The following is a 25,121-nucleotide window of genomic DNA, read 5'->3' on the forward strand; positions in this document are numbered from 1 at the left end:
TAATAATATGTAAATAAATAAATAAAAATAATATTCCGCGAACGAAACTTAAAATATTCGCGGAAGTAACTGACACCAAAATGGCGGAAGGACCCGAGTAGTTACGAGGACAATGCTCTATCACACCTCCTGTCCCTGTTCTCTTCCACTATCCACCTTCTCATCTGCCCACAGTCGTGTAACAACCGTCCATTCAGTGATGCCAAAGTTTCGCGAAAAACGATAGCAGATGAAACAATTAACCACGAATGGTCGCCCGTAATCGCACGCGCATCGGTCTGCGCACGCTACGTCTCGCGTTTCACAGAACTCTCTAGGGACTCTGAGCAGATCTCTGGTAACGAAACGGTGAAACCTGGACTGTGCATCGTGCACGGAGTTTAATCAGTTTTTTGTCCGCTGACAAACAGCCGCGTTACCTCATCCCTGGCTTTCGCGTGTGAATCACCGTAGGACAGGATAGTCGTTATTATTTGTGAGCCGCGTAGCGCGCCTCGTAAATCACCGGCTAATATGAACTTATGACGTACGTGGCTTAATACGCTACGCGCAAATCGGTATAATGGACTTTCGAGTGCGGGAAAGCGGATCGAGAAGTGAATCGAGCGTAGGCTGACGTGTCAGGAGGAGTGAAATATCGGTTTAGGCTAACGTTTTGCTAAGTTAGAGAGCGATTGAGTTAGCAGAGGAATACCCAATGTGGACACTTTGTTCCTAATCTTTGATACTTCGTCAGAGTGCTACTGGTGGAGCATGGTTTCCATCATTAAATCATGGTTTATGATTTCTTTCACGTTAGCAGAGGATCAAGCTGCGGACAATAGGTTGACTCATAGATATTGCCCTGTTTAGGTTCTAACCTAGGTGTCGAGATTCAGCACTCGACTGCTGGCTGTGTCTGCCCTAGGTACTCGAGGCATGTGCGATTTTAAGGGAAGAGAAGACTCTGGACCCTGCACAGAATCTTGATTAAAATTGTTACCACTCTAGGTGAATTATGGTCACGTGTTGATCGAATTGAAGTATAGGTTCTAAGAGTCTTGAGAAAATGATTATCACACCAGGTGTTATGATAACGCGTTAACAAAATTAAAGTATTTGTTCTACGAGTCTTAAGGAAATTATTATCGCTCTAGGTGAGTTATGGTGACGTGTTGACCAAATTAAAGTAATTGTTCTAAGGATTTTAAGAAAATTATTATCACTCTAGGTAAGTTATGACGACATGTTGACCAAATTAAAACGCGTTCTAAGGGTCTTAAGAAAATTACTGTTCTAAGAGTTTTGAGAAAATTATTATCACTCTAGGTGAGTTATGGTGACGTGCTGATCAATATTAACCCTTTGCACTCGACGATTCTTTCGTTACAGAAAAATAATAATTCATAGACTTTCTGCCGTAAAGTCGAGGATATCTTTAAAACGGTAAATAAGAAATCGTATGCAAATTAAGACGTGGAATTATTTTACCTCGACATTCCACGCATCGTTGAGTAATTTTAAATTTGATATATTAATTAACATTGATCTTTAAAATGTGATTAAATGGCGACTGAGAGGCGTCTCTCGAGTGCAAAGGGTTGAAGTAACTGTTCTAAGAGGCTTGATTAAAATTGTTACCACTCTAGGTGAGTTATGATAACATGTTAACAAAATTAAAGTATCTATTCTAGGAGTCTTAAGAAAATTATTATCACACCAGATGAGTTATGGTGACGTGTTGACCAAATTAAAGTATCTATTCTAGGAGTCTTAAGAAAATTATTATCACTCTAGGTGAGTTATGGTGACGTGTTGACCAAATTAAAGTAACTGTTGCAAGAGTCTTGAGTAAATTATTATCACTGTAGGTGAGCCTATGATAACGTCTTGACCAAATTTAGGTACCTATCCTTACGTCATTAAAACTAAGTCAGTGGGATATATCGTACATTACTATGCTTCAAAATAGGGTAAGAAATATTCCATTAACCTGTCTACATAAGTATTGCAAACACAGATATCTATTTTTCCACCGTTTTTCTCCTTATTGTTTACCATTTTAAGTTTGACAGTTGTTTCTGATAGGCCATTTAACAAATGTAGTATTTACTAGTAAAATACTAGCATAGTATATGAAGACACCACTCGTTGGTGATCCTAGGAATGGAATATGTTTAATCAACCACACTGTGTACAGATCTGAGGGCTTTGTTCTCTTCAAGCACTTGGTGGCTCATATTGAACTATTGATTAGAGTGCTAGCTCTAGTCTAACTGATGTGTTGAGATGGTTTTGTGGTTTCTCCAGCCATTTTAGCTGCAGGTCCTTATACCAAGCTTCATTCATAGTATTTCGATAAGTCACAATGAACCATGGTTCACTGGTACAGTTAGGGTTGCATGCAAATGGTTGGACAGCTAGGTCTGGACTTCAGAAAGCCCCATCCAACAGGATTCAAGAGACCCCACTCCATTCTCCTAATTACAGCTGGTCTAACATTTAAGACTTGTATACAAGCTGTTGAGTTTTCATAATTAGTGAGCACTTTATTTAGGCTTTCCTGGCAATTTTTCCCATTTTCTACTAATTTCGTTCGTCCTTCGTACTCCAGGTCTGTCACACCCAGCTCAGCTGCAGCCTTAATTCTGCAAATTTCTCAGTTTAATCGGTGAGAGAGCCCAGGTTCTTGAAAGGGATGAAAAAGAATCACTGGCTGAAGATTACGTTAGATTTAATTCAACGTTTCTTGCTCCTCCTGATGAATACTATATTCTGCTTTTGTAATTTTATTTGTATTTGTTATAAATAATGAAAAATTCCATTTCCAGCTATTTTCTTTTCTCGTATTTATAAAAAGGGGAGGAAAAATTTTGGAGTCTCAGTATCGTATCTATTTATCTGGATCCCAGTACATCTTACGATTTTGATACTCGATAAATTATGTTTTTCTTGGAATATTGAGTACTATACACTGCTTTTGTAATTTTATTTATATTTGTTATAAATAATAAAAAATTCCATTTCCAGCTATTTTCTTTTCTCGTATTTATAAAAAGGGGAGGAAAAATTTTGGAGTCTCAGTATCGTATCTATTTATCTGGATCCCAGTACATTTTACGATTTTGATATTCAATAAATTATGTTTTTCTTGGAATATTGTGCAGATAAAATTCGTTATTTATTATTCTCAAATAATTATTATACGATTATGCATAAATTTTGTTATAATTCGTGTGAAGAGAATGAATTAAAGGAAATTTGTTTATCTATATAATATTTAAAAATATTATTTTGTTAGAATTAGATATTAATTCAGTTTTTAATTAGTCATTCCTTATTTTTAATTGCTATTTCCACTTTTTTAGTATTTACTACTATTTCCATTTAATTACTAATAATAAAAGAAATAATTAATTACTTAGAAGCCTGAGGAAAAATATTACGGAAAATAGGATGACTCAGCGAAATATTTGACACAAATTTTGTATTTACTAAATACATTCCAGAGCAGAGTTTCGTTTCGGACTATTTACTCGTTCACTTGTGAAGTGTATTAATCCATTTCTACGCGGTAGAACTTAAGAAAAGATCCAGTAATACTGGTATTGAACGGAACCCAGGGTGTGGTCAAAAGGATAGCAGATGCAGGAAGGAGATTCCTTATGCAAAAATGCGCAAGCAGCGTGAGATAAAATCTTCTCATTCGTGATTTAATTTTTAAAATACTCGATTTCGAAAATTCCCTGCCTTCGAGTACGAAAATTATTCTATATGTATTAAAATATGTCTAAAATAAATATAAAAATTTTGGTTAAAATCTTATCTTTGAAATTCATAAAAAAATTAAAAAATAACTATTTTCAGCTTCTATTATCGATAATTTTAATAATTTCCAATATAGTAATTCATAATTCTTCCCAAATTGTAATAACTCTTATGACATAATAATTTATAATTTTTTACAAATTTTAATAATTCCATTATATATGGAACACATAACATTTAAAATATGGAAACTGCAATGCCAAATTTTAATTTTAATAATTCTCAATATAGTAATTCACAATTCTTCCCAAATTGTAATAACTGGTATGACATAATAATTTATGATTCTTTCCAAATTTTAATAATTCCGTTATTCATGGAATATATGACATTTATAATATGAAAACTCTAATGATAATTTTAATAATTCTTAATATAGTAATTCATAATCCTACCCAAATTGTAATAACTCTTATGACATAATAATTTATAATTCTTTCCAAATTTTAATAATTCCATTATGTATGGAATATATGATATTTAAAATATGGAAACTGCAATGCCAAATTTTAATTTTAATAATTCTCAATATAGTAATTCACAATTTTTCCCAAATTGTAATAACTGGTATGACATAATAATTTATGATTCTTTCCAAATTTTAATAATTCCGTTATGTGTGGAATACATGACATTTAAAATATGGAAATTGCAATGCTATTTGGCCATTTGCCAAAGTTTCTCTGCAATGCTACACTCTAAAAGGATAAACCATGCTAACAGAGAAATTGAACAGGCTCATATCCTGCATAATACCATATTTATGGTATTAACCCACTATCAAAAAAGAGTTTAATAATTATAGGACAAAAGTCAAATTCCAAGAAATATTAATTTAATTATTCGACATAATTTTCTACCAAGAAAATAAACAGAAAAGAAAAAATAAAAATTGCAAAAACAAAAAAGAGAAATAAATTTTTCTTTTATTCTGTTATTCAGATAAAATCATTATTTAAAACCTTTTATTTAATATCTCATATCATAAATCATTAACTTTGTAGAGTATGTCTTATTATTGCTAACGCCGCCATTTCCTAAAATACCATAAAACCTACAAGCACGCTAAAGGTGTTTGAATTCAATGAAATTACTTCTAGCAGACATTAACTTCCGCATAAATTAAAAACTTAGAAAGCGGAATTCGTTACGCTTCACTTTCATACATATTGAAATTATGCACCTCGGTTAATGAATATTGAGAAATTTCCGTCGGTTATGAAGGCTGTCTTAATATATCATTCTTCCGGCCACAGAATCGCGAAACAAATTTATAATTCTATGTAAATATTAACGCATTTCAACAAAGAAATTCCATGTGACACGATAGATTTTAAATACACGTGAAATGCTTCAGAATCTAGTAACCAAACGTGTCCTTATGGCGCGTTCGCACTAGTCGAATTGCTTGAACGCAAGTCATTCGAATGATTACTTGACCAACTTGAATCCGATATTTATTTCCCTTAAAATATCTTTCTAAACTTGCTTCAAATTTGAAATGAAATGTAATTTTGCAATTTTAATTATATCAAAATAAGTATGTGAAGTATGAAATTGAAATAAGCTTGGAAAGTGAGGTTATTGTCACATATAAGAATCACTGAAATAAGGATAAGATTACTAAGAGAAGTATTATATTAGCAATGAAAATGAGAAATGTAAAGAGATCAGTAGCCTATAATTAAATTATAGATAATTAAATAGGAATTAAGTATTCATTATCAAGGAAATTTCATTAAACGACGAATCCACTAGCGTCACTTTAGATTCTACATCAAATACACATAAAACAAACTTGAAGTAAACTTACACCACTGTACACGAACTTCAAGTCAAGTGAGTTGAAGTTGACTAACTTGAGTAGTGTGAACGAGGCTTTACGCATCGATTTAAGCTTAAGGCTACGTGAATACAATACTATCTACGTTCCTACAATTTTTTTTTTTTTTTATTATTATAAAATAGTAAAGTATATATCACTGCAAATTATGAACATAAATTTATAAATAAAAATTATATATATAAAAATTAATTGTAACATTAATTACCTAAGAGTAGTTATTTCTTAATAATTTATTATTAGATCAATACTTATGTGCAAAAGAAGTCAAATATTTTATATGCAATTAATTTCTTGTTATATAAATTTTCAAATGCAGTGCATTTCAGTAATTTTTTATTATATGGTCATTAAGACAGCAGCGCCATCTATGAGGGGTTACTGCGCAGAACTTGCAAACGCAACGAGTTTCTTTTTCATACTGCAAGCTAAGCATACTTTCGTAAGAAAATTCTTCATTCTCGTACGACTTACTTGAAGAATGGTGTGCTTGATCAAGACTGATATCGAAACATACACCATGACAAAATAAATCGCATTCTACTGTTAGAACAAAAACCGTTACTCTGCAATTATTAAGCCCATTTCGCACGTGTCTGAAAACGAGATTTCTCATCTCCCATCGCTAACGTACCTTTATGTAAAAACCTTAATGTTATAATAATTATGTTACAAAACGGTACACGTACACTAACCTTATGCAAAAACACCAAAGATAATAATCGTCCATGATGTGCAGAAATAGAATAGGAAATTACCAATAATGAACAATTAAAAACCAATTAACTGAAATAATTATAATCCTATTTCACTTCAATCGAATTAACAAATTTATTATTAAGTTTGATCAACCATATTCCAAATAATATTATTTTCATTAAAAAATGACCAAGATAGAAAATTTATTTCAAATTCCAAAATTTGAACTTCCAGAAATAAGAATCTTTCTTTTACACTTTAAAGAGTTTTAATCAACAACGGCTGAAAAAATATTTATTTCTATTTAAATCGACTAAATAGCAGTTTAGTAAAAAATATATTATATCGAAAATGTAGTAAAAAAAAAAAAAGATTTAAAATTGAATACGAAATATTTTTCGTCCTGCCCTCAACCGGCCAATCCCATAATTACTTTAAACACGGAACGCGCGCTCTCTGCCGTAATAACGTATCATCGACTATCGATGTCTGCCATCTTCGCCAAACGGACGAGTTCGAAGCGACTCGGCGCATAAATTCGTAATTCGGTTTTCCGCGTAAAACGTTTCAATGGCGGGCGAGCGTTGAAAACACACTCGGCCGGCGCGCTTTGGTGGAGCGACGATTTCAAGGGATTAATGTACGCCGTGCCGCTTCGTCGTTTGCACTCATGAATAAAGAAATATCTCGACGGTACTCCACCCATAAAACACACGGTTATTTTGAATTCGTTCTCCCGCACACGTCGTATGTCCAGACACGTGTTCGTATATGTGCACGGCTTCGCCGATACATAATACAGCAATCTATATCTTTCGTTTAACACGGTAGACAATCATTCGATCCCGAAGCCAAAGCGTCCAACTATGCGAGAGCAAATATATTCCCAAGAGAAATTATTGATCTTCTTCGATATTTTTATTCGTATTTCTTAAAACTCTTCGTCTCATTTTTACGCAGGTAAATATGTTTCAGTGAATATTAATGCACGTGTGATGTTAGATTTTGTAATATTCATAACCTCATTGCGAGTCATAAATCGAGAAAGAAAATTGCAGCTTCTAAAGCGTAGTTTAATAATTACGGTGAAAAGAACCAGCTCACGGAAATTAAATATTTTAGATGTGACTCGGTGTATAAATGAATGAAATAAATAACCATTCAGTTTCTAATGAGACCTAGATTTTTACCTGTCTTATTAAAGAGGTTAGAATCTCGAATTATTTAAATGAATAATTTATCGAAATGTAGCACTAGATCCGAACGTGAGATGACGAGGAAATACTCGTTCGTGATCAGGTTAGGTAAGCTATAGAGTAACCGTCTAAATCAACCGCGTGCAAACGCACGGTCCGCTCCGATGTTCCGACTTTTACCGAATGCTCACGATTCGATACAAATTAGCGCGTGTTCAAACTAGATGCGCAGTCGCACAGCGCAGCGTTGCAGATTTCGTGTAGACCCGGCATGGTAGAAACGTTACGTCGTAAATTGATTAAATTCGATTATACATATAAAACGTAATATCACAGAATAAAACAGTTACATATTTCTTATATTTTTCTCTATTGAATATCAATAGGAGCTTCTGCATTAATCGTTTATACATTAATAATAAATTTATTCCGATACATTTTAAAATAGGTTAGAAGATGAAAAGATGAGACAACCTCGTTAGAAAAGGATGAAAAATATCTTTACGAAGATATTATTTATGAAGCATTGCTACATCATAATAATTTATATATTTTATTATGCAATTATTACTGATAATAGAAAGAAAGAAGTAAAATAGAAAATAAAGAGAAAATATATATAAAATCACAGACGAATTAACAAATTTATAAATATATATATTTGGTTTAATCATTTCCCCCAAATTAATCAATTGATCTCGATTTTCGGTCTTGCTTGCTCTCAATTAAGCCGGTTAATCGGGTAACCCACGGTATAATATTATAGAACGTGTATATCATAAATTTATCACATCACTATGAAGTAGAATAAAAATACCGTTGAATGATAAAGTAACGTAAAAAATTCGAAAAGACGAGAATTAAATTGAAGAATATGCTATACGTAAATTATAGTTAATTATTACGCTAATTACACGATTTCATCCTTCCGTACCGTTAATTGCGAGAAAAGAGAGAGAATACTGCAATGACAAATTAAATTCGTAAAAATAGCAGAATCATTTTTAATTTCACTTTATCGGTAATTCGATACACTAGCGTAGTACTACCGTTAATTTCGCGTCGCGAGTTGTGAACGCTGCTTTATGCTGCGAACGAGATGAATTTGTCGAATGACAGAAGTGACACGCATGCGAAGACCTATCGGAAAAAGATGATCCAAGATTAGCGAGGTAACCGTTGAAAGTACGTGCGAAGTTAGCTATCGGATTTCTTGGGAGGGCAGAAAACGTTTAAAATGTCAACAAGGTCGAAAGGCCGGGCGAGTTAATCGGCGCATGAATGTCACGGCGAATTTTAATCACCAAGCGCCATGTAGTATAAGATTGTAACAGACGTCTGCAGAGAACGATAAATTCGCGGTAAAATGCCGATCAATAAAACAGCTTCGACAGTGATAATATTAAAAGAAAATAGTTCACACGTGTACGCGACAAATATCAGTTACGTAAATGCAGAGAATTCAAAAATATTCGTAACTGCGAAACGCTACGCCTATGGAAATGAATCGAGTTAAAAGAAAAAGTGTAACGTATTATATCACGCTTTAGAAAAACGAAAGAAGACTCGAGTATGTCAACAAGCATCGATCGATAATGATGACGCATACATGTCCCGTGCGATCTAACGGTCCATTGATAAATCATCGATGAAAAGTCGGATTAAACAGTTCAGACGGTGTACAATTTACAAAAGCAAATTAGAAAGAAGAGCTTACGTTGCCCGTTGGACCTGCTTCGCAGCAACACAAAGATCGCCAAATATTTCTCTTCCAGAGATCGTCCGTGATCACTGTTGGTCCCTTTGTCCGAGCTTTACGTGAAGAAAATGCAGAACGCTACGGCACACGAGAGACGCGCGTAATCCGCGAAAGGCCGAAGCCTCCGGCTGCTTCTCCTCTTCGGTAAGAAAATCGAGACATATAACGGAGTACTTCTCTTTCCACTGTCACTATGAACTTGTTATCCGAACCGTGACCGGCCGCAATTACACGCGATCCCGATCAAGAGATACGTACGCACAAAGTACCGTGACTGACGAGAACGGTGAATTTTCGTCAGTTCGAGCTAGCGTCGGGAAAACCACCCCCTGCACAGCCGGCGCCCCAACAGCCATGTGCCGCCCTAAACCTCCGCCCATTGGCCCGAACGAAACATTCTACGGGCTCCTGATTCTTCCAAGACTCTTTTTATTACACGTGAAATCGTACTCGACAAGAATTTTGAACGCGCGCTCGGTTAACCGTTTAGTCTGTGTTACGTTATCATGAGAGACAACTCTGCACGACCCATCCCTGCGGGAGCTCACCGAGAAGGGGGAATGGGAAAAGGCCGACTGACAAGACGTCACGTCTCCCGGGAGCGCTTCGATCTCTCTGAACTCACCATATCTATCGCACAGCTGGCCGCGTGTCTACGCATAACACTGGTGAACGCACCAGGGCCGTGAGACAGCCCGTAATTTCGACGTCGTAAAGCAGAAACGTGGAAAAACTTCGCCAAATGATTCACACACCGCACACAGTCTTCACCCGCGAATTGAGAAAATGGCGTTGCTTGCTCCCTCGCGCTCGTTCACTCTAGCAATACCTCAAGCTACGCTGATTTCTATCGTTGACTACTAGCGCTCATTCCTTGATGCGAGTAAACTGATAACTAATGCGCGGGAGAATCAAAACACTTTTTCTGGTACAAAATAACGGTTCTCGTACTATAGAATATTCTTGCATTTCTAATAAAAATTTTATCAGAAAATTTAATTGACTTGTTATTTCGAGAAAAATTATAAAACGAATGTATGTTACAAAGTAAATTTTGAAAAACTTAAAAGAAAATTCTTCACGTTCAAATGAAGAACATATTTTTTAAGAAATATGTGGCGCCACTTGCCGGACGTGAGTCTTACAGGATGAAACGAAAATATTACCGGTTTATCCGAATGATGCCGCGTAATACTTTAATGTGTAAAGAGTAAACTAAACATTCATAATTGTATAAACATAAATCTCAATTTGATTTTAGTAAAAATTTAAAATAATTTAATATATAATACAGAATTTTATTCTGTGATGGCTGACGAAACAGAACAGGTAAAAGAGCTTAAAACCATGAATACAAATCTAACCTATCATAACCTCATATTCTCATTTCAGGTACCAGCGATAAATGTTAAAGAACCTTTAGACCTTATAAGATTGAGCCTCGATGAAAGAATATATGTTAAAATGAGAAATGAAAGAGAATTACGTGGACGATTACATGTAAATATCATTTTTTTTTTACTGCATATTGTATCTCTCTTAACCTATTTTGAATCAAGTGATCATATAAAAAGTTTGATTTCAGGCTTATGATCAGCACTTAAATTTAGTTTTGGGTGAAGCAGAAGAAACAGTAACTACGATAGAAATTGATGAAGAAACATACGAAGAAGTTTATCGTACAACTAAAAGAAATATTTCTATGTTGTTTGTACGTGGCGATGGAGTAATTTTAGTTTCTCCTCCTAGCATGAGGGCACCAATATAAAATTCTTATATAAATGTAATTTGTCTAAAACTAAGGAACAAACAATAGAGAATTTAATTCTATGTTGATATAATTTTATCAACATTATGTGTTAGCATTTAAAAGTAATCATATAAAAATCAAGAAAATAATAGATTTCAATTGGATAAATATCTGTGACATAGGTATAAAATTCTTAAATGTGATAATGCAAATTAAATTTTGGTACATTATATTAAGACAATATATTAATTAAAAATTTATAAATAATACAAATTTTTGCGGTAATATTATTTAAAGTAGTCTGAAAGCATTTGATTTCAACAGTTCTAAGTTATATTTTCGTTCGAAATTTTGAAAGTATGTTAGATGTAGGAGTAAAATGTATAGATCTTGGAGAAATATTTTGTTCTATAGGTTTGATTATTTGCGATGTAAGATCTGTGATTCTTTGATCTTTCAATTTCATCAAAGATTCTAAATGAGAGACCTTTTGGTAAAGCGTATTTATTACTTCATTTTTCTCTTCTAATTCTTGTTTTAGTCGAACGAATACGTGACGTGGAACTGTTTTATTTGCTATTTCTTCAGGATTAAGTATTGATTTAACTACTTCTCCTTAAGAAATAAGATTTTTCTCAAATCATTTCTGGTACAAATTTTTTTCAAGATTTAATTTGTAATTATTTACTTACCTTTGTTCTCATTTTCCTCATATTCAAAATATAAGGAATTCCTATCCGCATTACAATCTTTTAAAATTTTAGTTCTCACATCGGTTAAAACTTTTTCAATAACACCAGCTTGTGAATTTGCGAGTTGATTAATCACATCTTTTCCTAATTTTATGTCCAATTTTGAAAGAACCTTGCGATTTAGTGTACACCAATTATCTATTTTCTTTGCAATGCTATTTCCAGGAATATAATTATGTATGTCGACGAGCTTAGGGTAGTATCGCTTTAACAATTCAGCCATAAAAACTAGAATTTATTAAAGTACTTTTTAAATATCGCAAACTAAATTGTCAATATATATTATGAAATATAAACTTCGTCTAATACCACCATCGGAGAAATCCCGAGCAACATTTTTTTTTGGTTTGGAAAATGGTATTTGCTCGATCCAAGTATATATTTCTTCGAGATTCGTATTAGACTCTAATTCGACGCTCATATTTCTTTTTCACATACAACATTAAAATTCCAAAATGACTTTTTTTATATATTAAAATTTACAAATGACATCGTTATATTTTTGTTAAATTCTGTCAACCTACAAATTTGTATTAAGCCAAAGAATGTATACTACGTGCTCTTTACGAATACAACTTCATTTTAGTTTTTGTGCATCTCGTTGCAAGCGTCACCTGTTTCTTACGTCAGATTGAGTAACGGTAAACGGAATGATACGGAAATTTGAAAGTGTTGCATCTTACGTATCTAGAGGAATGAAATCGAACGTGATGAAAACCTATTAAAAATAATTTTTTCTTCCAATCTATCTAGTTTAAATATATACATAAATTTTAAAATAAATACCAATCAATCAAATGCTCTATAATTTTGTATATTTAAAATATTAAGGATCCTTAACTACTTGAAACAAATATTTTATTATTATACAATTTTGTAAGTAATTAAAATGTTATTAATTACTAAAGTATATTTATTAATTTAATTGCAAAATAATATTTTATTACTTTATGAAACAATAAAATCCCTTAATAACTTAATCGTTAATTACCTATCAATTTAATTACTTCATCATATAATTCATAATGCATCACAACAAAGGTCCGAGTACAATTTTCATTCAACAAGTCACGTTTCATGCATTTCAATTATTTCTACTAAAACCTTCTCGCACTGCATAGTTACACTCTAATATTGAGATCTATAACGTCAAGCAAATATTGCTTCCACGTGCATTAGCGATCGTGTAAAGATAGACTCTGAGGACAAATGTTTGTACGTGCATTTTAGTAAAAGTGGAGAGGAACGTTCTCGGAATCAATGGGTAGGTTCCGTGGAAATATCAACACGTCACGTTGTCGGAAGCGTTGAGGACGATAGGTTTGAGCCTGCGTTCACGCGGACTATGGCATTTATAGAAGAGGCGCACGCCCGGCTCTTCCGAGAAGCAGCGCTATCGTTCTCAGTGGTACGTTGCACGCACGAGGAATCGAACCAGAGGGAACCATAGTTCTTAATTTAAACGAGTCTTTCGAACGCTATCTGAAATCGGTTAAAATTAAATGTTAAATCCATCGAGCGTATTGTATCTGAAAAATTCCATTTTCTCGGCGAATTTAAATCGCGTGAAAACGAAAGTGTCGGGTGATTGGCCGTTAATTGTGAACGTTATTAGGACGATAAGATCTTAATTGTACTATTGTAAGAAATTTTATTCGAAGGCGTTTCGAAAGGCCTGCACCTCTAAACAGAGAAAATACTCGCTGTTAGTCATTGACCCAAGAGAAACCATGACTGGAAAACACCATCTTAAGGGTGAGTAATTATAGTCTTTCACTCTTGATACGTTATGAACTAGAGATTCGATATTAATAACATGGTTTTGGTTAAGTGGAGAGGGTTGATTGATTTACGGCTCCCGTAAAGTTTCGTTCTTGAGACTCCATCCTTGTGACCTTCAAATGTCCTCTGGTCCAGATTAGCATAGGGCGAATATACTTTAAGTTTTTCTGCGAAATATTTCATTTTAAATTATCAGATAATTTCGTGGATTTAATATAAGATTAAGGGAAATGTGTCATATTGGTATTTAGATAATGATGCAATTTAAGTTGGAACGATTATCAGTTCGTAAATCGCGCCGTTTCTGTCTATGGTACATTCACCTCCTTGCTATTTTATAATTAAGATAATTCTTCCTCGTATCAGTGATACATAAATTATTCTTGTAACTTTCCCTCTCACCATATTTAGCTACAATTTTAACCGCTGTTCGCGTGGGTATACCGTGAACAAAAATTGGAATAAAATTTCAAAATAAAATTAATGAAGCGCATTTTGTCGCGCAATAAATTTATTTATCGATCGTTTTATTTGACAAGTGCGTAAATATCTGGAACTACGTTCTACGTGTTTGTTGACCTACATCTGGCCTGAAAATAAATGCGTGGAATGGAAAAACAGTATTTAGGTCTGAAAGCTTATAAACCGAGCTTTCGTTGAATTGTCTCGAGCTTGTCTGCTTATAGTAATCATTCCTTTTTTTTATTGGCAAATAGTTAAATACTTATCGAATGGAACGTGATAAAATATTGTATATCAACACGAAAATATGCCACGTGATAGAAATGTGTAATTACAACATTCTTTCACAATGTTTGTTAGTGTACTTTACTTTTCCTCGTAATTCTTACATGTCAGTTGAGTTTCGACATTGATAACATTAATCGTAGCAAAAAATTGTTATTAATTTTCACACGTGATATTGGTGTCTCTTTAATTCTTTTATGCAAATGAAACATGCATTTGAAATTTGGAGAACAAAGTAGAAGTTGATAAAATTTCACAGAAAAATATAGAATAAAAAATCTAGAACGAGAATATGATTAAAAATAATTTACAATATCTCAAAATGCATAGACAAAATATAATTTGATATATTAATTCTTAATAAAAAATGTACACCAAAAATGTAATTTCTGATAAAAATATGGAATAAAAGTATAATTTAAAATAATTTAAAAATATTTTTAAATTAACACAAATTGATATAATTTTCGATAAAAAATATAGGACAAAAATGGAAGTTAATATAATTTTTCATAGGAACAGGCGGGAAAGGAATAATTCGATATAACTCGATATTAAAACACAATTCGGGAAATAAAAATATAAATATAATATACATGCGTAAAAATTTATCATTGGCGTACCTGACCCGAGAATCGTATAACAACCGCATGAGCGGGTGAAGAAGTCGAATACCTGAAGGCACGTTCACCTGTGCTCCATGTCAAATGACACGTCCTCCGTTCGTATCTTGCGGTCCGATTTTCCTCACGATATCGTGTTGCCGATTAATCACATGTCTAAAAATACGCCTATTTTATATTTGTAATTGACTTAAGCTATATTTATAGGAACCAGACACATTGTGTTCCCTGTACGGTACCTGATGGCGATCATGGGCTCCATAGGGCTAGCCATCATTTACGGGTTCAAGGTGAACGTAAGTGTGGCTATCGTAGCTATGGTGAACCATACTGCTGTAAAATTATCCTCATTGCATCAATTGGAATATGAGAATACCACCACGGACGAGTGTAGAGTCGACGGTGTTACCCCCAATGCAACAAAATCTATTACCGAGGTATATAAATATGATATTAAAAATTCTACGTAACTACAGAGAAAACTTCCAATCGAAATACACTATTTTAAAATATTACGATTTTCTTGGTTTCGGATTCGATAAATATTCGAATACTTAATATTTAAATAACAGTATTTAAGAAATATATTTTTCCACTAGAAATTACCAAAGTCTCGAGTCTAGAAATATAATTTAGTTACATTTGATTTTTATTTATTATGTTTTAATATATTTATACATGTATAATTTATGTGTATGTATAATGTATATTGGGTTGTCAAGTTGTTCAAACCCAATTATATAGATTATTCTAATTATATAATATATGTATAATATGTTATTATATATATGTATTACATATATATTTACTGTATTTTTCTAGTTTCATATATAAAAAGTTATCAATTTATTTTCATTTTTGAAAGAATTTCGTATGCCAAATCTCATGAAATTATAGAAATTAATTTTTGGGAGAGGGACAGTTTTATTATTAATCCTTGTACGGTCAGATTATCCACGTTTAGATTATCCGAGTAGCAAGTTTCTATTGCGCACATTTATGTTAATCGCTATTAGCTACGTATAATCATCTCTGTTTATAAGGATATAATTGCTGACTTTTATCACGTATGATATTTACTCCGAGTCAATAAAAATACTGTTTTTACAGTGATTAAATACTTCGCTACATTAAAATCATATTTTATAACCTTTAAATTTGTAAAAAATAAGTAGTAAGGTTTTTCTTCAGGAAATTAGCATTTCCTTCCTTATGAAGTTATTTATAGAAGTGTACATATCATATGTATTACACGTATATAAATATTAATATTGATATAGATATATATATATATATATATAATTATATAAATATTGATATTTATATAAATTAATATTCATTATTGATATTTATATTTGTATTTATTATATTATTTGTTATATTATATTCATATTTATACACGTAGGATGGCCCATTTGTGTGGAATGAACCTTTACAAGGTCTTATTTTATCAGCATACTTTTGGGGATATATGGCATCCTTACTTCCGGGCGGGAGAATGGCTGAACTCTTATCTGCCAAATGGGTGATGAACGGATCGGTACTTCTGAACCTCGTCGCGTCTATATTATCACCTGTTGCTGCCCAAATGCATTATTCTGCCTTTATTGTGATGAGAATCATACAAGGAATCGGTGGTGTTAGTATCGAAATACCGTTATATGTTTGAAATAAATATTAAAATTAAATGTGAATATCATAATGATATTTTAAAAATTATGTTAAAACTATAGGGTGTAACGTTCCCTGCGATGCATGTTATGGTCGCTAAATGGGCTCCACCAAATGAGAGGAGCGTTCTTGCTTCCATCATTTACGCAGGTAAAACTTAAGATCGTAAATTTTCATTGGCCGAAATAATTAAATTTAAATAGAAAAATTAAAAAGAAAATTGAAATTCTAAATTATGATCGCGTTTTTTAAACAATTAAAAATTCGATTGTTTAATGGTATTAAAAATGCAATTTTTGATATACGTAAATGCAAAGGTTAAAATTTGTTAAAACGTCTGCGTATAATTTAGGTCATGTTCGTAATATCGCGACATATATATTTCTATTTTCTATAGGAACTGCTCTTGGCACTGTGATTTCTATACTCTTAACGGGAATATTAGCTGCGAATCTTGAATGGATGTGGATATTCTATATAGAAGGTGCACTTTGTCTGATTTGGTGTACAGCTTGGTGGATTATGATTGAAGATAGTCCAGAAGAGCAAACGAGATTTATTAGTCAAGAAGAAAAGGATTATATTGTGCACTCTTTAGGTCACGATAACAGTAGTAATGCCCATAAACAGGTTTGTTGATTTTTGTAAAAAGTATTTTCACTAAATTTTTGAATATATTTAATATATTATTTATCTGTATCTTCTAGAGATTAACGGTCCCATGGGGCGAAGTGTTACGATCTAAACCATTTATGGCAATATTAATCGCTCATTTCTGTAGTAATTTTGGGTGGTACATGTTGCTTATTGAGCTACCTACGTTCATGAATCAAATATTGAAATTCGACATGAGTTCTGTAAGTAAGATAATTTAACATAAATAGTTATAAATTTAGTCAATATTACTAATAATCTACTTTATCTCTAGAATGCTACTCTTTCTTCTATGCCGTTTTTATGTATGTGGATTTTTACTATGGTTCTTAGCAAGATATTAGCCATTATGCAAGATAAAAATTTAATCACGGTAACGATATCGAGAAAAATTGGAACATTATTTTGTAAGTTTACCATACGTATATATATATATCGGAAATATAAAATGAGACCTAATAATAATTGTTAAAAACATTTTTATTTTCAGCATCTGTTGTTCCCATGATTTGTTTAATAGGAGTGTCATACGTTGGGTGTAATCGAACATTAGCTGTTACATTAATGACTATTGGAGTAACTTGTATTGGTGGTATGTATAGTGGGTTTTTATCAAACCACATAGATATTGCTCCAAATTTTGCTGGTACTCTTGTTGCCATTACAAATTGTGCTGCTACTGTACCTGGATTCGTAGTGCCAATATTTGTGGGAAAATTGACGCACGGAAATGTAAGTATTTACAATAAAATATTATTAACTATGATACATACAATATTATTAATATTATTACCATACAATTTTTCAATAGCAAACTATAGGAGCATGGAGAATTATATTTTTTGCAACTGTTGTCTTGTACATAATCGAGATATTAGTTTATACTATATTTGGAAGCGGAGAAGAACAGCCTTGGAACAAAGCTATACCAACTGATGAAGAAGCAACTGATCAAACACTACCATTAAAAGATAATTCTAGAAAATGAATATAATTTCAAAATATACAATTTGAACTGATTTTCATCACATAATGTTATTGTGAACGTTGTGTTAATAATTTTGATATATAGACATTGGTATTATTTAAATATTTAATATCATTAACAAAGCGTTATTTTCATTACATTACTCTCAGTCGATCATGCTATTTCCTTTTTGTATAAATTTTTTTTCATTCTGTATATTATTTATTGTAACAAATAATAAAATACAATTATAACTTCTTTTTATTACGATTAAATACTATATATTAAATATATTTAAAAAAAATTAAATATTTATTTAAAAGTAATATATTACATACTTACAGTGATATTTACATTGAAAGTACAAATTACTTAATTACTTGATCTTAACTATGATTAATTAATCATTTAAGATCACTGTACTTTTACTATTTTACAAAAATACATTGGTCCCCAATTATTTTGAATAGTAGGTATAACGATATGACCATACTTTACATTATTCTTACCAAAGTTATATAGATATCGTAAGGGTAATAATGCTTTTGTCATATCTCTACAAAAATCATATATTATATTAATATAAACAGTAATAGTAGTGAGATTATATAATTACAGAAAACACATACTTTACAACTGTAACAATATCATTTTCTTGCCATGCCTTTTGTAATGTTGCTTGTATAACACCATCATTTTGTACAGGACTAAGAGTGCACGTTGAATAAACAACCGTACCACCCACTGTTACTAGTTTCAATGCATTTCTATAAAAGGAAAATTCAATTATATGTTGTAAAAAAATATGTTATAAAATATAGTTTATCTACTGACAACAAAATTTCCGACTGAATTGTTGGTATTGTTAATCTTTCCTTAACTCTGTTTGGTTTAAAAAGATTGTCCACATCGGAATGTAATACGTGCCTATCTACTGTACATGGAACATCAACTAAAATCTAAGGAAATTGATAGATGTAAGTTTCATTGAATTTGACAAAATGTTAAATATTAAATATTATGATAAGATGTATACCTTATTATATACACCTGTTTCATCAATTCTTCTAGCATCTCCTTGTTTTATTATTAACATATTTTCTCCTTTATAAATATCAGAAGTATATTGATTCATAATCATTTTAATTTTATTCACTTTAGATTCTTTAATATCATTAACAACCAATAAACGAGGCATAAGAGTCTGAAGAATAGTTAAAGCTTTCCCTCCAGGTGCAGCACACATATCAAGTACAGTATCACCTAACTTTATATCTAATGCTAATATAGGAAGTATAGATCCTCCATCAAATAAATAATAATCTAAAAGACAATGTAACAATAAAATATTAGAAAGCATTCTTAGCATCATTGAAATTGAAGAAAACATAACAAACCTGAAACACCAGTAGATCCTTTTTTAGCAGATGGAAATATAGCTTTATTTCCTTTTTCAAAACTATATGCGTGCAGATGTTCTGGAAATGGTAGAACAAATTCTCTCTCAACATTTATATTAAAATCTTCACCTTTATGATAAAATTTATAATGGTCAGAATTCATAACCCATTCATCCATTCCTACAAAATACATAAAAATATGATATTTTGAGATCAATTCAAGGAATATATGTTTATATATGTATTAAACAAACCCTTTATTTCTGTAACAGGTACATATTCTTGAAGACTAGATAAATTTACAGATGGGTCAACGATACGATCATGATCTAAATTAACTTCATTTAAATTTTTATCTATAGACAATAGTTCTACAAACTCATTTTGTTCATCACTTTTTTCAAGTTCACTTCTTTTAGCATTTAATGATTCACATAAATCACGATAATTATTAAGATTAACTGGTTGAAGTTCTGTTAACTTGTCCTTAAATATTTCAACTTCTTCTGGATTTTTAATTTGTAGCGTATCGATTTTAGCTCTTCTTTTAGCTTTGGCATCCAACTTTTCTTTTCGTAAATTATACAAAGATTTTAAATTTATTGCACCAAGTAACTGAAACAATTTTATTTATATAAATCTTTAGTATTCATAAAAATTTTATTTTACAATTTTATAATTTTGTAGTACTATTAATACTGAAATAATATACCTCCAAATTAGATCGAACTCTTTCCGTATCACTAAAATTATTAACAATCGCCATGTATTTCGATTCTTCTTCTAATAATGCACATCGTATATCTGGCCATGTATCCTCATAAACGGATGCATAAAAATCGTCAAAGTGTTCTAATGCTTTATCCATTACCGTTTTCCGTTTTCTCACTACAGACTATAAAAACAATTATATATATTCTTCAATGTATCGAAAAATATCCGAATTTTAATCATAGGGTTATAAAGATACAAACCCAGTGATCCTTTCCATGTTTATATCGAACAGATACTTTTACAACTTGTCTCGATATTAATTTATTAAATAATAGCGCCATTTCCTTCAAATATATGAAAGTAATCGATTCAAATGTTTACAACTTGCCTAAATTACATCTCTAACTATAATTGTATCGTCTGGATTTTGGGGGACGAGGAAACAGAGGCGGCGGCAAAATTCGTTACTCGATATCACTACTTGATGGCGCTGGCTGTGCATTCAATTTTCTTTCGAACGCAAGAAGTGGTCGACGTCGATTAACCGTTAGTGAGAGCGGTGTAAAAGAAGAAGGGCGTGAACCGGTGTGAACTGCAGGTACAGGTGAAACAGGACAACCGACAAATCCACGAGTTACGGTACTACCGGTGCTACTTGACTAACACTGGACGTCACATCTTTTTTAGCAGTCCAGCGTTTAGTTCTGCGTAAACCATTCTTTTCCTACTTTGCCGACTTTCTTTATCGCAACTTGTACAGCTCGAGATGCAAATAAAAATGAAATAGGTACACGCATATACGCGTACACGCAATACGTATCGAACTATGTATCATATCAGATGCAGACGACAAGGAAGCGACGTATTTGTCGTGACATCGAGATGAGAAACGTGCCGAGCAAGATGGAGTGAATGGGGGTGGTGGGGATGGGGACGAACACATCTTTGTGCTCCCCTCTTGCGAAGGCGCTCGTGCGCCGTGAAACGTGGCTGTTTCGAAAGTTCCTACTCGAAGAACCTATTTTAGATGCTATAAACCATTTCGACTTGTAAATCGTTTTCGGAGGTGTACAAGGCCCGATACCTGAACAATAGAATTGGAACGTATCCCGGGTAACCTCAAAATCTGTCTCATAATTTACGACGCAATAACGTACGATTTTAAATTTCTCAAAAAATATTCCGTTGCATAAATCTTGCAGGGAATATTTTTCGAAAATGCACGAACCCCTGTGTGAATCGCGCGATGGGATTCGAAAAAATTCCACCGTGCCTTCGAAGTGAGAAATGTAAATTGAGAATCGAGTGAGGCCGACACGATAATCTTGTTACCCTCGAAACGCGTACAACATACCGGTGAAAGTCTCCACTGTAGAAGGTAGACGCGAGTTCAGTGTTCTCGAGGGGAACGAAAGGAGAACGTCGTGGCGCAGGAGATCAGCTCTTTTACTTCCAAGTGAAGATCAACTCTAGCCCATGGGGTGCGGTATACCCTGTGTGCCCAGAGACACACACCTCGTCGATACTTTCGTGTTCATTGTCACGCATACAGAAACTCTTCCTCTCGATGAATCTCGACGACCCGAATCGCTCGACGGCGAAGCTGGTTTCGTGGATCTCTTCATGAGAGGCACGTCGTACGCGATTTGTCGGGGCACGGGGTGTGACGGGGACTCGAGGGATCGTAAAGGCAATGCACTGTAAGGAGCTCACGACGACTATACCCTCCCCCCGCCCCTCGGGCGCGCTGGTGCGCGCGCGCGCACGGCGTCCTCCCTCTCGTTCTCTCGCCACCGTCCCTTTCTCTCCCTTCTTTCTTCGCTCCCTCCCACCCTCCCTCGCGTCATGCCACCATCTCTCTTTCTTCCCCTCGCACCATCTCTCTCGCTCCTTCTCTCTGTCGCTCTTATCAGGGAACCTCGACAGTACGACCTCACTCATACTCTCTCGTTCTATTGCTCGCTCGGCTGATCTCTCGAGGAGGGCGCGTTAGGGCGCTCGCCAGCCACTCGTGCATCTTCTCATTCGTACGTTTCGAAATTTCTTCGATACCCAATGAAATTTCCTGCCCTCTCGGAATCGCGGCATCGCGCGTTTCCCTGTTCGCATTAGGCCCGGTTCGCATGTCGCGCGAAGGGAAACACCGGGGCCAGAGGACTCGGAAGTTACGACATCCGGTACACAATACTACCGTTTCCTGTCTCTCGTGACCCTTGGTCCCACTTGGTCTAGCCCACGTGACCCCACCGCTCCGCCTCGCGCAGTTTCGATTTAACACGCGCGCCTCTAACTGCCGTGGCGCCGCGCGCACGCAACCTCCAACGTATATATCGGCACGAATTTTTTTCAAACCCGTTCTCGAACCCTTTCTCGACGGTATCGTCCGACGAGTCTCGCCTAGATACGCGCGCTTGTATAAAAAAAAAAAAAAGCAGACTCGCGCAACTCCTTTGTACGTTTATAAGGGCTCGATTTATCCTCGTGAGAATTGCCCGATCTCCTATACGTCGGCGGCCACGCACTCGGCACTGCGCATCGGCACAATACATTCGCCACAATAGGTGGTTGATTCCTTTCTAAATCTCCGCATTTCCTCGCGCGGTTGATGGCTGAAGCGCGGATACATTCACCGCGGTAGCGACCGATTGTTCCGCAGGGGCATGCGTGGCGCCCCGTGTCTGGAAAAGCTGGTACTATAAAACAGGCGAAATCAGAATGATTTCGACTTTTTCGTTGTCACCGTCCTACGCCTGCTACACTCGGGCGGCGGGCCTCCCGTCGTCACGTGCATGCATGCGTGCATGCGTACATCGCGGCATGGAGAGTGCATACATGCGGGGTCGTTGAACGAGCAGGGGGTACCGAGGACAACAGTAACGACTGCACCAACCCACTTGTCTCGACCCTATACAAGTCACGTGCACGTACAGTGCTCGGCAATAATGGTCCCCAGAGGGTGTGACCTATTCTATATGCTGGATTCTCGCGCGCGCGATCGCCCGACTTGCTGGTACCAACATGCTCTGGTACCAGCGCGACTCCCCATGGAAAACTTCCACTACGAATAGCAACATTTCACGGTATAGAGACGTTTCGAGTGCCATTGTTGTGTCTACTGACGAATAAATCGGGACAATTTTTTTATCTCTCCGTTTCTCCTCGATTCGACCTTTTATTATCTTCGTTTATTATTTATTATTCCGTTTAATATCTTATTAAATATTATTATACCGTGACAGTTTTGAAAGGAATTTTAATTAGGTTAGGTTTACACGTGTCAGACATTCCCTCTCCTTATAAGAACGTTTTACAATATGGCGACGTTACGAGTTCCATTATCGTATCTATTAGTATAAAATTTTGGGGGTTAGGTGAAATATGGAATATTTTTTCGCTTTTTCTTGCCACCATATTAGATATTTTGCAATTCTTAAATATTATTCATTCCATTTTCGATTATTTTCGAATATCACGATTATTTATCGCCATTAAGTGGAATTTTACGTCGAATTGGCACTAAATTTACTGTTTATAAATCGTAATAACCTTAACTCAGATTATTAATTCATTTCGATGATTTCGCTGGAAAGAAGTGGTAACAACGCGAAAACTAACCTTAAATTCTGTCATAAATTTTATAAATTTTCTCTCAGCCTCGAATTGACGCGAAATTTACAGTTCGTAGATCGAAATAAAACGATCGTTAATTCATTTCGATGATTTCGCTGGAGGAAAGGGGTAACAACGGGAAAGCTAACCTCAAATTCAGATAAATTTTTGCTCGACATCATCCAGCCGTGAAACCACGATATTATCCCTTAAATTCCAGCTCCCCTCTTATCGATACCGATCTTTCCTCCCGACTGATCCGATTTCGCGAGCTGCGAGTCTGAGATATGGCGCGAAAATTCAAACGAGCCACGATCAACGTGGACAAATTTGCCGCGATTAGAAGCCGGTAAATGGCAGATTTATCGATGTTAGCGAGCGAGGTGATCGTAAACCATTCTCAAGCTCGCTGAACCGGCGATACTTTGTTGCAAGACACGCCTCTCCCTCTGTCTCTCTCTCTTTGTCCCGGCTATTACTTTCTTGGACGAATTTAGCGTGGTGAAGTCCCACTCGTTTAAATATTTTGAGCCCCTCGAGCTCGAGATATTCTCTCCGTTGGTGGATTGCGAAATACGCGGCTCGGACGGTGCCGGACGATGTACGAGGACGAAAGTAGGTAGGTAGGTAGGTAGGTGGGCAGACGGAAGTCAGTTTAACGGTATCACCTGAGAGTTCAGTCAGGCTTCGATCCTTACGCGTGAAACGGGGTTTCACGAAATTCGTAGTTTTCTCCGGGCTTTCTCGCTGCCTTTGATGCACCTTCGATCTTTTATGAGTTTTTCCTCGTTTTTTTCTCCCCCATGACGCGGACGCCCACCTAGGGAGAGGGAACAGGGAATTTTTCGAGCTGCTCCGGGAACTACCACTGTAACTGCCGTGGTCGTTACACGCCCACCATTGAATCGGACTTAGAAAAGAGCATCGGATGCATTCCTTCTACTCTTCCAAGGGCTAGTCGTGTTCCCCTTTTTATGGCGATGTTTAGGCAGACATGACCAGAATTTACGGGTTTGTCGCGCATTTTAATCCGGCACTGCTGCTGGGTGGCAACTCGAGGAGTTTACGAAATGGATCATTTCGTTGGGTTTGTGTAGAGCAGTTAATATCGGGAAAGGTGGACAAAGTAAGCCTGATTTTCTGACACG

General features: G+C 34.7%; 5 protein-coding genes across 8 annotated transcripts in view; 2 read left to right on the forward strand and 3 right to left on the reverse strand.

The window, feature by feature from the left end:
- The window catches only part of SCAR (wiskott-Aldrich syndrome protein family member 3 SCAR), a 110,703-nt gene extending 100,581 nt beyond the window's left edge, over positions 1-10,122 (reverse strand). For 3 of the 4 annotated variants that reach the window (XM_017909346.1, XM_017909347.1, XM_017909344.1), the window contains exon 1: positions 9,263-10,122. The gene's annotated coding sequence lies outside the window, so the exon portion shown is untranslated. The remainder of the gene's footprint in view (positions 1-9,262) is intronic. The other variant, XM_017909345.1, reaches the window with a different exon arrangement.
- A 353-nt stretch (positions 10,123-10,475) lies between these two features.
- On the forward strand, positions 10,476-11,072 carry LSm3 (U6 snRNA-associated Sm-like protein LSm3). The gene is made up of 3 exons (XM_017909332.1): positions 10,476-10,633; positions 10,697-10,804; positions 10,890-11,072. Exons 1-3 carry the CDS (start codon positions 10,613-10,615, stop codon positions 11,070-11,072), a joined length of 312 nt encoding a protein of 103 aa, XP_017764821.1. The 5' UTR covers positions 10,476-10,612.
- Positions 11,073-11,385: 313 nt separating this feature from the next.
- Positions 11,386-12,227, reverse strand: LOC108554146 (sperm flagellar protein 1). Its single transcript, XM_017909321.1, has 3 exons — positions 12,116-12,227; positions 11,747-12,034; positions 11,386-11,666 (listed from the first exon to the last, which is right to left on the reverse strand). Exons 1-3 carry the CDS (start codon positions 12,225-12,227, stop codon positions 11,386-11,388), a joined length of 681 nt encoding a protein of 226 aa, XP_017764810.1.
- A 969-nt stretch (positions 12,228-13,196) lies between these two features.
- On the forward strand, positions 13,197-18,271 carry MFS3 (major facilitator superfamily transporter 3). Its single transcript, XM_017909328.1, has 9 exons — positions 13,197-13,561; positions 15,166-15,395; positions 16,364-16,597; positions 16,692-16,779; positions 17,027-17,259; positions 17,337-17,486; positions 17,558-17,690; positions 17,774-18,015; positions 18,095-18,271. Exons 1-9 carry the CDS (start codon positions 13,537-13,539, stop codon positions 18,269-18,271), a joined length of 1,512 nt encoding a protein of 503 aa, XP_017764817.1. The 5' UTR covers positions 13,197-13,536.
- Positions 18,272-18,664: 393 nt separating this feature from the next.
- Positions 18,665-20,795, reverse strand: l(2)10685 (5-methylcytosine rRNA methyltransferase l(2)10685). Its single transcript, XM_017909329.1, has 8 exons — positions 20,625-20,795; positions 20,363-20,545; positions 19,905-20,265; positions 19,648-19,830; positions 19,287-19,573; positions 19,085-19,209; positions 18,880-19,017; positions 18,665-18,806 (listed from the first exon to the last, which is right to left on the reverse strand). Exons 1-8 carry the CDS (start codon positions 20,703-20,705, stop codon positions 18,665-18,667), a joined length of 1,500 nt encoding a protein of 499 aa, XP_017764818.1. The 5' UTR covers positions 20,706-20,795.
- Between the last annotated feature and the right edge of the window lie 4,326 nt (positions 20,796-25,121).

The sequence above is a fragment of the Eufriesea mexicana genome, unplaced genomic scaffold (genome assembly GCF_001483705.2).
Source record: "Eufriesea mexicana isolate 0111107269 unplaced genomic scaffold, ASM148370v2 scaffold17514, whole genome shotgun sequence".
In the NCBI taxonomy this organism is placed as follows: Eukaryota; Metazoa; Arthropoda; class Insecta; order Hymenoptera; family Apidae; genus Eufriesea; species Eufriesea mexicana.

Excerpts from the sequence above, each read along its gene's own strand:
- LSm3 (XM_017909332.1), top strand. The coding sequence starts at position 10,613 with ATGGCTGACGAAACAGAACAG. Across the intron at positions 10,634-10,696 it reads TGGCTGACGAAACAGAACAG|GTACCAGCGATAAATGTTAA; the intron begins GTAAAAGAGCTT and ends TTCTCATTTCAG. Across the intron at positions 10,805-10,889 it reads AATTACGTGGACGATTACAT|GCTTATGATCAGCACTTAAA; the intron begins GTAAATATCATT and ends GTTTGATTTCAG.
- LOC108554146 (XM_017909321.1), bottom strand. The coding sequence starts at position 12,227 with ATGAGCGTCGAATTAGAGTCTAATACGAATCTCGAAGAAATATATACT. Across the intron at positions 12,035-12,115 it reads TCGGGATTTCTCCGATGGTG|TTTTTATGGCTGAATTGTTA; the intron begins GTATTAGACGAA and ends AATAAATTCTAG. Across the intron at positions 11,667-11,746 it reads TGAGGAAAATGAGAACAAAG|AAGTAGTTAAATCAATACTT; the intron begins GTAAGTAAATAA and ends TTTCTTAAGGAG.
- MFS3 (XM_017909328.1), top strand. The coding sequence starts at position 13,537 with ATGACTGGAAAACACCATCTTAAGG. Across the intron at positions 13,562-15,165 it reads TGGAAAACACCATCTTAAGG|GAACCAGACACATTGTGTTC; the intron begins GTGAGTAATTAT and ends CTATATTTATAG. Across the intron at positions 17,691-17,773 it reads AAAAATTGGAACATTATTTT|CATCTGTTGTTCCCATGATT; the intron begins GTAAGTTTACCA and ends TTTTATTTTCAG.